At 25.5% G+C, this 17,523-nt stretch overlaps 1 protein-coding gene across 2 annotated transcripts in view; it reads right to left on the bottom strand.

Annotated features, from left to right (window-relative positions):
- The window catches only part of LOC129988398 (paired amphipathic helix protein Sin3b-like), a 69,753-nt gene that overhangs the window by 10,039 nt on the left and 42,191 nt on the right, over nt 1-17,523 (bottom strand). For both annotated transcript variants that reach the window (XM_056096622.1, XM_056096623.1), the window contains exons 15-21: nt 14,790-14,973; nt 13,596-13,707; nt 11,757-11,873; nt 8,804-8,997; nt 3,745-3,907; nt 2,341-2,507; nt 1,429-1,608 (exon numbers count right to left, since the gene is read on the bottom strand). In XM_056096622.1, the coding sequence (XP_055952597.1) occupies nt 1,429-1,608; nt 2,341-2,507; nt 3,745-3,907; nt 8,804-8,997; nt 11,757-11,873; nt 13,596-13,707; nt 14,790-14,973 (1,117 nt within the window). The remainder of the gene's footprint in view (nt 1-1,428; nt 1,609-2,340; nt 2,508-3,744; nt 3,908-8,803; nt 8,998-11,756; nt 11,874-13,595; nt 13,708-14,789; nt 14,974-17,523) is intronic.

Here is a 17,523-nt window from a genome sequence, read left to right as displayed (position 1 = left end):
ATAAGATTTGCATTCACATATTTTTCAATCAATCTAACAAGCTCAGATGCAGTCAGAAATATTTAATACTGTTCCAGTTTAGGAGGAATTTGAATTTCGTTTTGAGAGTACTTGCCTACCTCTTCTTCATCCCTCTAATCTCCTGGAATAAATCCTGCTAAAATATCTTCATTACCATCATCACTGAATAGTAGCATATCATATTTTAGAAAATCTCTAGCGTTTATCAGAAAAAAAGGTAGATGTGCTTTCAAAAGCATTAACAGCTATGGACAAACTATCTACACATTCTTCTTTTGTGGTGATTCCAAGAAGGCCAATATTCATGTCTTTGCCCCATCTTTTTCTTCTTCTTTCAGACATTTTGCTTATAGTAATGATTCCCATAAACTTGGCTTCCAGAAAAAAAGATTATTTTCATGTCCATATCTAATTGAGGTGATGGATTGGATCATAAAATCAAATGAATTGGTAAGGGGGAGGAGAAAACTATTCTTTTAAGGACTGGTATTCTTTTGAGTACATTCCATGAGTACTGCACATTCCATGAGGAGAAAACACCTGCATACATTTCAATGATTACTATGCTCCTAATCCACCAACTACAAAAGGATTAATACCTGAAGATGGAAGCCAAAATAATTCTTTCATTATCTCACATTCGGAACAACGAGGGTCAATTTTCAAGAAAAAGTGGAAAAGAAAAGGTTTACGTGTAGTATCAAGTTTTTAGAGGAAGAATTATCATTATAGAAAGGTACATCTAAGAAAGAGATAATCACAGTATGCAGATTCTTAATACAGTGAGAAAATAGGAATTTCACTGGGGCCAAAGGGAAAATCATTATTGATATATTCAGGTTTCATTGTAAACAATTTTATACTACACAATGGCAGGTATTTAGGAAATTACAGAATTATTATACGAAAAAATATGATTAGTACTATTGTGGCAGATTGTTATAAGCGAGGATAAAACCTGGGACCTTGTGGTTCGCAGCCCTGTAACATGACCACAATACAAAAGCAATTGCTCAAGTAGTGTAGCTGTTAACTGGCTTATAAGCACTCATTACACTATCAACTAAATTTAGGAAATAATTAATTAACTTGAAGGAAAGTGGTTTGAATATGCAACAGGAAAATAATCAGAGCATTAAGTTCTTTTTCTTTATATAATTTTTCTAAAATGTTAAATAATAATGGAATCAATGATGTGAAATAAATATAATAGAATACAAAATATTATAAATTGTAATAATTCTCAAATATGTGGCTACTACAGTTTCACAGAATATCATATTGATAAGAAAACATTTTTTGCAGATATCTCTAACGAAATATTTTAAATTGATGTATACCATTCACTGAATAACTATTTCAATTCTTTATATAATCAGTTTTAAATTTGTTAAGAGAAAAACTAACCCAGACAATTTTGAAGCATCGTTCATCTTCCATCATTTTATCTACTTTTCGTAAATATTCATGTTCCACCCTTGATGCTTCCATAGGCGAAGAATAGCCACTGCTAGCTACAGTCTTTGTATGCTGACTGAATAATGCAGCACACTGTTTGCAGATATCATCTCCAATTACTTGTTGTAGCTGGAAATAGTTTGAAACAGGAAAATTAAAACAGCACTTTAATTAAATAAAAATAAGCAGGTATGATGAAGAAGCAATATAAAAATTTTCAAGCTTGTCATGGTATTACTAATAAATATTTTTGAAGTTTTCAGTGATTAAAAATTTTTTTTTCTTAAACCCTTTATTTTAAAAACAATATTTACAGGAACTTAAAAAAAGAGAGAGAGAGAGAGAGAAATTAAATTTTATGATAAAAGCTATCATTCTAGCCATTAAGTTTTAAAAAATTGTCTCACTAATTAAATCTTTTTAAAAAAAGTGGGCAAGAAAAAGAATTGAGAATATAGTTATATATAAAGAGATTATTATTTGAGAATATAAAGGAATAAAAATAGGGTGCTATATAGATAAATATAAATGCAATATGTTTTTTTCCTTTTTCTATAAAATTAATATTAAAAACATTTAGTCCAAAAAAAATCCCTCTCTTTAATTCTCCAGGTGATTATTGTTAATAGCTTCATATAATTTCTACACAAGTCAACCTTTTTTAACATCAGAAAAAAAACCCAGCATCGTTGAAATAAATTTCATAACAACAAAGAGATTATTAACTTTTCAGAGCATAAAGGAATAAAGATCAAGGTGGTAATTTCTAGGATGTTAAGAAAAAAAAAAAGAATTTATCATAAGGTACCACAGAAAACCAGCAAACAGACAAAATCTTATTATTAAAATAAAAGTACTTACTTGCCGCACAATAGTCAATATAAGTTTGTCCATTGTAAAGCTGACATATGCATGAATTCCAAAAAGAGAACGAGCTTCTTCTTCAAATTTCGAGTATTCAAGAGCACCACTTAGCAAATCACTAAGTTTTGCAATTAATTCTTCATATGTTGGTTTGGGCCTTATCACTTTTAACAAAATCAAAAATTAGATTTGACAAAAGAAAAATATTAATGCATGATAAACCATTATTTGAAGGCTCCCAAAACAATTATTCTAAATTTGTTACATATATACATTTTTTAAAAAAAATCTTTGTTTGCATGTATAATATAAACACATCACTTCAAAGCTTCAAAAACCTAAAATATCTTCAAGCATAACATTAATCCAACTTTTTTTAAGTAACAAAAAATAAAAGACTGAAAGAAACATAAGAACTAATTCTGTAACAATAAATAAATATACTTTAAATAAGGTAAATAAATGCTTAAAAAAAACAGCTGACTAAAGTTACTAATTTAGTGAATAAATACATAATAAATAATAATGAATAAATAATAGTGTTTTCAAAATAAAGTAAATTGCATTATTTAAGACTCCTATATATATATATATATATATTCTAATGAAAATCCGATTTTTTAGTTATTCAAATAGCTATGCATAGCCCAATTTTATTTAACTTAAAGAAGAAAAAAGTGACAAATGTGAAGAATACTTTTTTTCCCTCTCTTTTGTTTCACTTTATAATTTGATTGTTTTGGCTAGCGATTGAATATGTCAGTAAAAACTATCCTGATCCACAAAAGATACAATTAACCAGACAAAAGATAAATTTATGAGAACTAATTTATTTGGTGATTTCTTTAATTATCTTTACTTTTAAAGTAATAACTGGAATTACATTTAAATTTTATCATTACAAACTAATTTTTTCGATTCACTATGTTTAGCTCCACATATTTAACTAAAAATGTTGAGTTAAAAAGAATTCTCTAAGGTTCTGGATTTAATTTTATATCCAAATCCTTCCTAGTATAGAATGGCAATTTAGAAAGGAAGTGCCAATTCAGGTACAATCATCATTCAAGCATGGTTCAAAATTAAAATATTTGTCTTAAAATAAAATATAATAGTTGGATTAATTAGATCATAAATCCAACAGAAGCATGCTGAAACTGCAAAAATACATTTAGAAAGTTTCTTGCAAGGGAAAAAAAAAATCAATATCAGCTTGGGTAGTTAAAGTTTACATGTCAAATGTAATTGTGCATTATCATTAAGATGCAACAGTTTGCTATATGTGGTTAATTTTAGATATAAAAATAAAAGATTAAAAGAATTCCAGATTATTATTATTTTAATTCCAAATTCAAAAACCTAGGTGTACATATATCACTTTCTTTATGTATATTCACTTACTTGGAATATAAATATCTCCTTCTTCTGTTGATTCTTCTTTAATATGAGCTCCTATACGGTTACTTTCAAATAGAAGTCTAGATAATCTTTCACATAAGATATGGAATTGACGGAAAAAAACAAACCATTGTTTGCTAGCAAAAAACAAGGTGTAAGGTAGATTCTAGAGAGATAGAAAAATAAATTTTATTAATAAGCAACCCAAACATAAATCTAATAGTTTTAAATTAAAGTTTTTATTAAAAAAATCACAGAAATAAAAACTGTAAACTGAGTGAATATATACAGATACACACAAAATGAAATTTGCATTTCATTCTTGGCAATTTAAATGATGACAGAAAATAAAATAAATTAAAATCATTTTTTAAAGCATCAATAACTAAACAAATTCAGTTTCAGTAAATAAATTTTTTAACAGACTACCTTACCCCTATCAAGAAGATTTGTTAGCAAGAATTCCATTCTATATTGCAACATTTTCCCCTTTGACCATTTAAAACACAACAGTGCATATAATCAATGTATTAATTATAATATATTATTACTAATTATTGTATGTATTAATATTAATCTATTATTATCAATGTATTATATCTCAGTTTTAAATTGCAATAAAATAAATCTATGATTTAAACAATACATTTTTTTAGTAGATTGCTTATTCTGAAAGTTAATTAGCTTTGAAATAATGTTCAGTCAATTATAACAGAATTAATATAATTAGAATAGAAATTATGACAGAAAACAATAAGAAGCAATCCAGTAAAATTAGTAAGCTATTTTCATTATTATACTTATAACATAGATAGTAAAAAATTGCTCTTTCAAAGTAAGATTAAATTCTTGTACATGAACTAAATTTTCAGAAATCTGCAAGCAATACAAGTATAAAAAAACAATAAGCTTTTAATTTAATAATGCATAATTTTAACTTATACAGTTATTCAAAATGAAAATGAAAGTAAGAAGTGGAAAAACAACTTAGGCTAAGATAAATTGAAAAAGATGAATTATTATTTAAAATATTTTTTTTTGAAAAAAAAAATCTTTATTCATTTTTTAATATGATATGAATGATGAAAAATAATTATCAAACTAGTGAGAATGTTCTTCTTCCATTTGTTTAGTATATATATATATATATATATATATATATATATATATATATTTAAATGCCATACTTTATAAATCCAGCATAAAGCTAAAAGTCTTAGCAAGATTAAAAACAAACTCGCCTTTGACATTTGGTTCAAAAATTATATTTTATTAAATATTCATATTAGGGTTATTCTTAAAGATCTTCTAAAATTTTATTGAGGTACCCTTGCACTTTTTCTATGACCTAAAAAAGTGTTTCCATAAAACTTTCAGATTTAAAAAATATGTTTTAGGGGTCACTACCAAGCTTTGAAGGTTTGAAATTGAAGAAATTTTCTAAATATTGATTTATCTCCCTGTCAAACTGATTAATACATAAATAATAATCAATAAAAAAAATAATGAATTTAGAAGAATATATTTTTTCTTGTTCTCATTTTTCTTTTCTCTGAACTATAGGCTGCTTCTTAAGGAAACAGTAATGTTCTTGGTGCATGTCACACTCACCATAAATCTGATTTGAGCAGATCCTTCTGCAATTAATTATTTTACTGAGTATAGTATATATTTCCCAACTCACTCACTCTCTCTCTCTCTCTCTCTTTTTTTTTTTTTTTTTGCCATGTTTGAATTTTAGACCTAATATAAAGTAATTAAAGTACCTACATAATGAAATAACACTATAAAAGTGACATTAATATTTTAATTTATAATATTTTTTTGCTGATGATATTAAATATCAAACTACCTATTTTAACAAGAAAAACTCCTGATATTTGGCCGGTAGATAATAAAATGTCTATATCACTTGCCATCAAATAAAGATGTTATCAGGAATTTTTTCCACTATAAAAATGAATTACATTTAAATATCAAAGATTCTGCTAACTATACTACTAGTGATATGCTTATTTGAGAGAAGGCACTGTGATTTTTATTAAATTTAAAAAGCATATGTTGAATAAAAAATAAAATAAAACCGAAGAACTTTTTAAAGAATTGCAAAAACTTAAAAAGAACCAGGAAAACAAAGCCAAAAGGTACAGAAGGCTTCAAAAAGGAAATTGGGGAATCACTCTTCACATGGACTGTTTGATATTTTTTGCATTAATTATATAATAAAATACGAGAAAGCATAATATTAAGCAAGAATAATACTAAGCAACATTAAGCAAGAATTGCATTAATATGATAAAAATACAAGAAAAGATTATTATTATTATTTACTCTTTCAAAGACAAAAAAGATGGCCTGATAAAATGAGAAATGCAGATAAAAATTTCTTAAGGTAGGAAGTAAAATCTATTCAAAAAAGGAATCATTAAAAAAAAAAATGAAAATACATGAGGTAGAAATTAAAATAGACCTATTTGAACAGATATCAATTTCCTTGCATGAATAGGAAGAAAAAAAGTATCTCATCTGAAAGCAACAACTGTTCATATGAAAAAAAGAATAAAATTCATCTTGTGATCAATCAGTTAAGAGAATAAGTAAGTAAAATTTTCTAGTCAGTAATGTCGTTACAAGTTTTCGAACTTTCAATACAACAATGATAAATGATAGAAAAGCAGCTATTCTTTTAATATCGTTTCCACTGGAATACAATATGAATAAATTATCTAATCAGCACCAGAAAATGAAAAGCATAGAAAAAAAGAGAAGATTTAAAAACGAGTTTTCTCAACTAGTTTTGAATTGACTGTGAAATGAGATGGAAAAATTTTAAAAGACATAAATAGTAAAATTGTTGATCACCTACCAATCATTATTTCAGAAAAAGGCATTAACCAATTGCTTTCACAACCAAAATTTCACTTAAGAACTGAAGAAGGAATAGCTATTGATATTCTCAAAACAGGATAATCATGGGGGAATTATTGATCATATGCTATACAAAGAGCTAATAAGTGATATATTTAGATCCGTCTTCAATCTCTGAAGTTTTTTGATATTTATTGAGCACACCTTTCCTTCTCCTTCTTTTTGGAATAAGGGGATAATAAATAGCATTTGTTGCCAAAAATCCTGTTTTCATCTGATATTTGAATTTTGATACAACTTTAGTTAACACAAGATTATGAAAGAAGCATGTATCCTCATTGAGCAAAAGATAAAGAAATGCTCTGGATAGCTTGCCATCATCATATTCATGAAATCACGTTTTAAGCATTTATTTTTAAGTCAATAAGGTTTCAACAGGATTTGACATATTTATACTTGAGTATTTAAGAATTCTAGAAACTCAATAGATTAAGGAGATTTTCAAACTTTAATCTATTGAGTTTCAAGAAATGGAAGAATTCTACTGTTCCATTTGAGTTTGCCATGACAACTTGGGAAGCTCTAGCTGGAGATGGCTCAGCTTCACATTTCTTGAGGTAGTTCTACAAACAAGAGCTCCAGGGAGATTGAATCATGACCAGTGAATGAGAAAAGCAATTTATTTGCTCAAAATATATTTATTCAGAAATCAATTAAAATTGTCTGAATAAGAAGAATATGGAATTCATGATATTTGCTTATTTGTTGTGAAATGTTAGGTCAACAGCTGGTTTCAAGTAGTATCCCCCCCCCCCTCCAAGAAACGATGAACAGCTCCTAAAAAAATACATAAGAGTATGAATAGATCAATTATAAAATGTCCCCAAGGGCATTCAACAGTTTGTTTCAAGTTTTGTGATATTATCAGAGGAGCATGTTGATCCAGATGTAGCTCTTAAAAAGCACCTGTCTGATCTTGTATCAAATAACGGATGAGATTTTTTTTTTTTTTAAAATCTTGAAAGTGCCATCAGATTTTTTGCAAAAAAACTTGACAGAATGGGACAAATCCTATGAGAAATGAAATTCAATAATTTTTTTCATTAAGATTGGTAATGATGTATGAGGAGCGACACTGATGAAGAGTACATACAAAAGACGAAGAACAAATACCACATTAGTTTTTGTCAATAAAACAATTTAGAAGCCAATATCCAGACTCTGAAAAAAATCTACTTTGAAGTCTTAAAAGTAAGTACATAGACAAATTGTAATTATTTTCAGCTTCATTTTTATGTACAAACTTATTTAATGCATAATAAATCAAAATTCATATAGATTGCAATGAAATATTTAGTAAATAAAATTAGTTTAGTTAAAGTTTGTTCAATTTTAATTTCCCTTGAAATTCAAAATCTTTCTACTTTGATAATGATCCTAAAACTTATCTTAAAACTTTGAAAAAAATTACATTTTTTTTATAAAGTAGATTTTATTGAAAACTGGGATTTTTTTTTTTTTTTCACTCTCATATAGAAAATCACAAAGACTTTCCTAATGACAAAAGAACAAACCTAATTTCATTCATTTATGTAATCAATTTTTTAGTAAATACAAATAATATAATAATAACAATAAGAAAAATTTCACACAAACCCCATGATAAAATCTTATTTCATTTAATACTAACTTAAATTGATGTTGCTGAAGACAGGTAAATTCAGTTATGTTGAAACTAACTTATGTTCACAGAAGAGAGAATGAAATATGTTAGCAGTTAAATTCAAAATTTTATAGAACGTTTCAAGCTGTGTTATTATAAAAGAAATCCAAAAAATCTTTATTTACAGTTAAATAAACTATGACAATAATAAGTTAAAATTATGCAGATTCTTAAAATAATAATTAATGTGGGTTTTTTTTAGTTATTCAAACACATGTACAAATTATACAGTGTCTCTTATATATCATTAAAAAATACAGATATATTTACATAAGTTAAAAACTTACCAAGTTCTTTAATATGTATGTAAAATTATTTAATAAATAGAATAAAATCATAATAATAAAATTTTGAAGAAAAAAATATATAGCACACTAAATTTTATGAATGATTCTTCTTTTTAAAATTTTATTTAAATAAAAAAGGATTTTTTATCACATAAACTGTATTCAAATAAGATTATATACTTACAGTCTGAGGTAATGGATCCATTTTATCGAAAACCTCGATTTCTTCAATAAAAGTTTTATCTGCTTCATCTGAAAGCTCATTGTCCTCATTAGAATTTAACTCATCTTGGTCACTTGAACCTTCATCTCTGTTACTTCCTGCTGATGAATTCTGAGCACTTCTTTCTTCTCCATCATTTTCAACATCCAATGAATCTAATTTCAAAAGAAATCATTAAAAAACTTTTATCTGATTTGTAATTTTACAATGAGACTTTAGTGATTAACCATAAAATATTGCTATGCTCAAATAATAAATTTTCTTATTATTACAATGAATCTATTATAAGTATCTAAAAAAATTACTTTGGAACTTTGTTATCATTATTATTATAATCAAATAGAATTAACTTGAGATTTTTTTTTCATTTAATACAGCAATCATTAAACTGAATAGATAAAAGCGCTGAAAACAGCCTATAACAATTTACGCTCATCAAAATGCTGTATTTATTTTTAGAATCTTAAAATGCCTTTTTCTCAGACAAAGAAAATTTTAAGCAATATTAGAACAAACAATAATATTAATTACATTTACATTACAATAAGAAAATGAAACCAGTATTATAAAATAATATTCATATTTTCTTCATTACAATTTGTAATGATTTCACAATTTCTGAGAAAGTTTCTAGTTGTGCAATTTATGCTTATAATCAAACACATGGCTCTAAATTTATGCCTTAAAATGTACCCATAATGAATTATTTTAGACTCAAGGCAAGATTATATATTTGCACAGTAACTTGATTCCACCATTTAATGAAATTTGTATAACAAGATGACAGATTCACATAAATATAACACACTGAGAGCACAAACTTATTACTTGATTTGCCTGGAAAGACTAAACACTATGGATGACTATGGGATGCTTTTAATATATGATACTAATCAGTGACACTAAAATACTAAAATTTTTATGTCTCAGAAATTTCCTTAAATTATTAAAAAAAAAATGAAATTGAAAATATACAAATAATATATGCATAAATTTTTTTATATAAATAAAATTAGGAGAGTTTTCTTTTCGTGTCTAATTATATTTCACAAACATAAATAAGTACCTAAAGAGCTACACTACTTTCTAACTCAGCAAAAATGCATTTTTTTTTAAATGCACATTACAAATAGCCTTTAATACAAGAAGTCAACAAGTAGTACATATCAATCTTTCCTGCAATGTTCATATTTAAATGTAACTGTAATGCTGTAATGTTAAGTGTATACTGTAACTATAATGTAATAAATGTAACTGTAATGCCAATTTTTGTAATTGCTTGTTAACACTACACCTAATTCAGCAAGAATGTCATGACACAATAAAATAAAAAAGAGTATAGCATACTTAGGAATTTTCCACAAGATAGAAGTTTTTCATATGCTATGACAATGAGTATAAGAGGAAAAAACTTAACATTACAATCTAACAATCCAAAATATAATGTTCACTATTGAAATTTATAATTGCTTTTTTTGTTTTTGTTTCCCCCATTGCAGGAGGGATTTTTAGAAATTTTCAGTTTCCATTTTTGGAATTAGTTTGAATTTCTTGCTGTTGCATTTGAATTCAGATTTTCTATCTAACAATAATTTATAAAGTATTTAGTTATTTGTACAATCTTATATATAATTCCTAAAATATTACACAAATACCAAATAAAAGTAATAAATCATTAAAAAATGGTATCAATTTCCATTTTGCAGGAATCATACAAGTATAATATGATGAGCTGTTAAATTTCCAAGTTTAAGTAAACAAAAATTATATAAATAAACAATAGACAATATATAAATTTTTGTGAGTGAAAGGACATTTCTTCGTTAGGATATAAGAATTGTATAGATTGTATAAATCTCTTCATGTTATTCCAATGTTTGTTTTTAAACAGCTATATAATTGCTACATTGAGATTTTTCATAAGAAACTTGTTTTAAATTAAACAATAATTCTGCCTTTGCATCTGCTTAAACATTGCCAAGTAATGTTCCAAAGAAAATATTTTCCATTTCTATGGTGACTAATTGAATTATACTTTGAAAACTGTAAAGCCTTGTTATGAAATTTGGGGGGGGGGGGGGAAATGGAACTTTTTTCAAATTTTAAGATGTTTCCATTTTGTTTGTAAAGCTATATAAGGCTCTTGGAATAATTTTAATGCCCCATCTTTTCTTTTTTGTTTATTGAATTGAATATTTTTACATACTTAAAATTGCTTTTATTAGTATCTGAAATCAATAAATTTTCAAAAATTTATATAATTAGAACTTTATTTTAAAAATCTCCTTTTCTTTTTATTAACTGGATTCTTTCAAATCTGAAACTAAGAATGTTGTAAAAAAAGAAGACATCAGAAACTTACTTAGCTATTAACTGTTTGAAAAAAATGCAAATAACATAGCACAATCATACAAAATTATATTTCAAATAAAATTTAAATAGCTTTTAATTTGTGCAGTTTCAAATTTACTAGATTTTTTCACCTACTTTCAAATTAAACCTAAAAGGTCTTGTGTAAATTCATATAAAATATGTAACCTTTGTTGCCCATTGAAGATTTAAATTCCAAAACAGAACTTTTTTTTTTTTTGTATGCTAGTGAGTTTACCATCCATGACAATAGTGACTGGTTCTATCCTTGAGGGATATAAATTTTAGCAAGCATGATATTCTGTACCTCATGAAAATTACTTCAATCCATTTCTGAGATCAAAAATCTATTTCAATGAGCAAAATTCAGCTGTATTAACAAAATTTTGTCCATTAATATTACTTACATCATAGTAAGAGAACAGACTTGTACCAAAATAGAAGAACAGTATTACAGCAAATGCATCAGGCAAAGCAAAGCACCCAATTCAAAGCAAAGATTTTTACTGGCACAGTAACTGTACATACACAAAAGAGTAACTACCTTTAACTTCTTCTGCTTCCATATCTTCCTCAAGTTTAATGGAAGGGGCAGAAAAAAAATCAGGGATAAAACTCCGGATTACAAGTTCAATTTTGCGTCTGTCATCTCGATAAATCCCTGCAAGAAAAAATACAAAAATAAACAAAGGGGAAAAAAAATTAATAAGAAAATTAGAGTAAAAGGATTTAAAATTCCTCAATGATGTAGTGCTGAATTTTGGTTTTGGGAAATAAGATAATCAATCCTTTAACTTTCTAATACAATATAGTACTTCTTTATACCTTTTGAAATCATATAATATTTATTGAAATATTTATCTTCAATATTTTACTTAAAAAAATCAAAATGCTGCATATTAAATACAAGCTTACAAATGCTATAAACAAATAAATATGAATAGAAGAGATAAAATATTAAAGAAAAATGAAAATCATACATACTAAGAAATTAACAATTTTTTGAAAGAGAAATTTAATTTAAAAGGAAAAAATGCATTTTAAGTTTAGAGCTCAATATCAACTTTCATAAATCGATAAAAACGAATGTATGAATTGCAAGAAAATAAGATAATAATAAAAGACAAATTTTTAAAAGTAAAATTAACAAATTTTAAACATTAAACATTGAGGGACACTATATTAAAAAATATCCCACCTCAAAAAAATACATTGGTGCAATTGTATCCCTTGACAATAATATATTTTACACATGAAAAGTTTTCCTGCATTTAGTTTTTTCATTGGGTGTGAGATGAATATGCCTCACCACCCCTCAAATAATATGAATATTTCCTGAAGCCCTTCTATGACCCTGACCGTAATTTGTTACTTCTCATTGACACTCAGAGCATAAAATTGTTTCCTGGCCAGTTTTCTTCAAATCGCTGTAAGATGTGCAACTTTGACTGTAATAAAAATATTTTCCCACAATTAACCCCCAAATCTAATTATTTATAACAGTATTTTGATGGATATCATTCTCTTTGCTTTTTTTAGATTTCAATTTCAGAATCAATCTTCATATTAAGAAATATATAAATTTTGCAACCAAAGAAAGTAAGCATGCATATTTCTACTTTGATATATATATATATTTTTTTTTTTTTTTGTCTCATAAAACAGGAAATTTTTCTTACAGAGCGAAAACTTCATTTGAAAAAAAAAATGACATAAATATGAATACTTTTTTCTTGTAAATTAGCAAAGTATAAAAATCTTTGAACAATATTTTGCATGAAATAATGTAAACAAAATAATCCATTATTTTAAAGGGAAATAAAATAGAATTTTAAATAACTAATGTTAAGATATAGTAAAAGCAAGACAGAATAAAATAATCATATTCAAATGTTCAATAAAATTTGTAAGTTATAAGAAATCAACAGCATATTTTTTTTGGGGGGGGGGGTATTATTTTGAAAAATTAAAATAATTTCATTTGTTTTGTCAACATGGAAAGAAATAAGTGACAAACCTTAGACAGCAGTGACTGTATTACTTAATAAGTGAATTATATATCTTGTGAAATATTAGTAAAAATTAGTAATATCAAATATTTTCCCCTTCATTTAAAAAATGAATTGCTTTTGTGGATTTTTAACTGCTCTCTTTCTCTATTCAAGTTATTTTTCTACTAGACTTTGAACCTACAAAGATTTTTTAAAAACAATATTAAATAAAATAATTGCAAAAAGAGGATTACATCAAAATTATAAAATGGTAAATAGTACTAATGTAAAAATAAGTCAAAATTAATAAAAGAAAAAAAAAATGCCTTTTGAACATTAGCCAAAGATATAAAAATAAAATTTAGACAATAGGAAATTTAATCAATTATTACCTGGAAGTTTCTTCAGATACTGTAGAATCAGTTTTATTGCATCAAGAAAAACTTCCATTTCTTTGAATTCCAATACAAAATGAGCTTGATTAAATGTATTGTTTTCTTTTTTCTACAATAAAAATGAAGAAGAAATTATGCCAGAAATATTTCATCTGCACAAGAAAATGCAAAATAATTCAGTAATACAATATTCAACATTTTTAATTAGTACTCACTAAAACAAAAGGAGATAACTACATATTTAATGCTTATATAGTTAAAAAAAATTCAGTAAGTATTCTGAACTCAGGGTTTACAATATGACAATTAAGATCTCGATCCACTTTAACATACTGGTCAATATAAAAGAATCCGAAAAGTTTTAATAATAGTTTCTGACAACAGACATAATAATGAGAACTTTTTTTCATTTAATATTGATTTAATAATTTGATTTAATATTCATCATATTAATTAAAAATAGTAAAAGACAAATAAAATTACTACTAAATTAATTATTAACTTAATAGCTTATTCATTATTATTACTAAATTATTATTAACAAATTCTTACTAATAAATTAATAGTAAAAATTTGAAACAAAATTTACAAATTTTAAATCATTGAAAAAAATTTCATCTTTTTAGAAAGAAATAGGAATAATACAAATAAATGTAATAAAGAAACAAATTTGATTAGATAATTTGAGCTTATTTTAATTGTTTGAATTTAATTACATATTACTTCTTTAGGAATTCTAAAATATTCACATTTATTATTAATTCAGTTTTTATGTATATGTTCAGTTTTTCAGTTATCAGTATAAGCATTTATTTATACATGAAAAGTAATTAAGCATTTCTTACAGAAATTCCTTTTGCTTCAGTTATAATAACAGTATGAAAAATATTTTTGCTGAAAGATGAAATTTGATTCCTGAAAATAGATACCAAATGCAAAAGAAAGAATTTATTTCATTGTTGTATTTACTCTTATTATATGTATATGACCAAAGACACTTAAAAAAAAATTTTTTTTAGATGAAGAGTTTTTACACCTAGTTCATTTGATCTTTCTAAGTTCCTAAATTGACATACTTGAAAGGATTTGAAAACATAGCACTAAAATCATCAAACATAAATAACATATTTTATAAAAACCAAAGTTTAGCGATAGTTTCAAGAATGTAAAACAAAAGACTAAATAAATTACCTCTGCATATACCATCTCCATTTCTTCTAGAAGATTTTTTGAGCGAAAGCTTTTGCTGTCATTCTGCTTGAAATTGATTCCCTGATGATCTAAAGATTTCAAATAGATACTGTTTATTTGATTTCTCCAAATTTCATTGAACTGTTGCTCCTTTTCTTTCCATTCTTCTTCTTTTACTCTCAACCTAAATAAAAAATGTTTTAAAAATAAAACAAGGTTTTAGCATATTAATTTAATCTGATGAAAATAGTAATCAAATCTGAAGTCTATGTGGTACTTTTGATGGCACAATTGCTATGCAGAATAAAATTTTACCATATACCATAAATACCACAACTTTTAATAAATTAATAAAATACCATTTAGGGATACATTTGTATAATACTGCAGTAAACAAGAAATTAATCAAAATGCAAACATTATGAAATTTCAATTAAAACTGCAGTAAACACATGTACTTTATGGAAAAAAAAAGAATGATTATATATGTATTCTTTATTTCTATGTTCTTTGGAATTTTTATCTTGCTGCAAATTTAACATATTTAATAAAAAAATTTCAAGCAAAGAATTACAACTAATTTTTTCATATAAAAATGTTTTGTTTTAATTTTGTTATAAAATTCATTATAAGTAAATTTCTTTGCAAATGACTTGTATACCTATCATTGCTGAATACATTTATACCTCCATGAGAGATTTTGTAAGTAATATTTCACAATTAACTGGTTTTAAAGCATCACAACAAAATAATTGAATAATCAACTGATGGAAAATTTATATTAGAGGTTTCATAGTTTTAATTAATTTAAATATTAGTTAATACATAAATTATTAACATTTTTTCTTCTTTTTTTAGACGTATTCATATTTGAAGGTTCTTAATTTTATTGAAGGAAAAAACTTTATAAATGTTCAAGGACATTCAAGGACCATAAAATTACACAGACAAAAATCCAAATCATAAAGTTAAGTCAAATATTTTACTATTAACATTCAAATACACTTTTACTTTTGTGTTTATTACTTCTAGATACTTAAATGTAGAACATTAAAGACACCAACTTTGCTCATCTTGTAGTTACTAAACAGACACAATTTAAAGTGAATTTCAAGATGGTTATAATGCATGCACCATATCCATCAGCTATGATTATTATTAGATGCAAACTTCACACGGACTACCAACTACTGAGTGCATATTTCACAAACACTCAACATTTATTGAAGAAAAAAAATTGTTAAAAAAATATTAATCCTATAAGTTATTCTATCCTTACTTTTAATCAGCACTTGGTAAAATGAAAGGAAAAATACAAATAAGAAAAATCTTTAACAAATGAATGGAACAAATCAACCCTAAAAATAAACATGGAACAGGGTGCTACTCAAAATATTAAATTTATATTTTGAGTTGATATATATTTTGACTAATTTCTAAAATGATATGAAGCATTGAAAATTTCTATTATTTTCTGTCCTCTCAACTAGTTTGTTTGCAAACTTCTACAGTGTAAGAATTATCTTTCCAATTTTCACATTTTTTTTAAATTATTTTATTCAATGTATTTTCCCCCTTTTCTTATTCTTTTCATTATCTTAAAATTACTATCTTTGCTTGCCCATGTTTTCAGCATATTTAAAGTAAGCATATTTTTTCTCTTTATATATCTAAATTCTTTCAAGATTTGGAAATTCTCTATTTTTTCAATTAATCTAAAACTAAATATTTTATAAAAATGCTCCTTTCCTCGGGATTTTGTGCTATATATCTTCATTTAGGACAATTTCCTTTCAAATGAAGACTAAATCTGAATTAATATTACCAGAATTTTAATTATCTATTTCAATCTTTGATAAAACTGTTGATTTTCAAAATATTTTGATAAAAAAAAAACTATCCACATGATTCTAGGATAGTTTAAATTTTCAAATAAATTTATTTCAAACCACATCATTAGAAAGTTGTTAAATTCTAAAAAAAGAAAAAAGAGTTACATTGCCTTTTCATACAGTTATTTCAATTTACAAAACTCATAGTCTTTGAAAGCTTGTAGCTGTGACTTATTCAAGTCTTTACAAATGAAAGTATATACAATGATGCATACTTAATATCTTTTTTGTTATTTTTCAAAAAAAATTTTACTAATTAGTATGACTTTGTAACATTCTGCATCCAAAAATTCCAACAGCAACTTTGTTGATATTGGCATATGAACTTTTGTTTAATAAATCAAATTTGGAAATTTTACCTACAGTTGTTAAGCCTTTAACAACATAATGTTTCATGACACCGAAATGACCATTTTTTTTACCATATTTTGTATCAAAAATGGAAAATCTCTTTGGTAGAATATTAAAAATGGTTCAATAATTTTGGTCACACCCAGATAAATCTCAATTCAACAAACAGAGTCAGACTTGTTGTCAGTACTTGTTAAGATTATGCAATGAATGATTTGGATTGTAATGTGAGAAATTTGCTATTTTTAAACATTTCAAATGCTCTGCAGCAATTGTAGTATTTTCTATATATTTGACTCAACAAACAACTATTGACTATTTCAGACTTTTCTCACTCACTAAAAATTTCTCTCTTACAGGTGAATTTGTTAAATAAATAATAATTAACACACTAGATAAAAAGATTTTCAATATCCCACGCAGAATACTATTTTGCCACCTTTGTTATTTTGTTTGTTGCCAACATCCAGGTAATAACTACATATATTTAT

The sequence above is a fragment of the Argiope bruennichi genome, chromosome 10 (assembly GCF_947563725.1).
Source record: "Argiope bruennichi chromosome 10, qqArgBrue1.1, whole genome shotgun sequence".
In the NCBI taxonomy this organism is placed as follows: Eukaryota; Metazoa; Arthropoda; class Arachnida; order Araneae; family Araneidae; genus Argiope; species Argiope bruennichi.
Note: the sequence above shows the minus strand (reverse complement) of the source record. Positions and strands in the feature narration are given on the sequence as shown.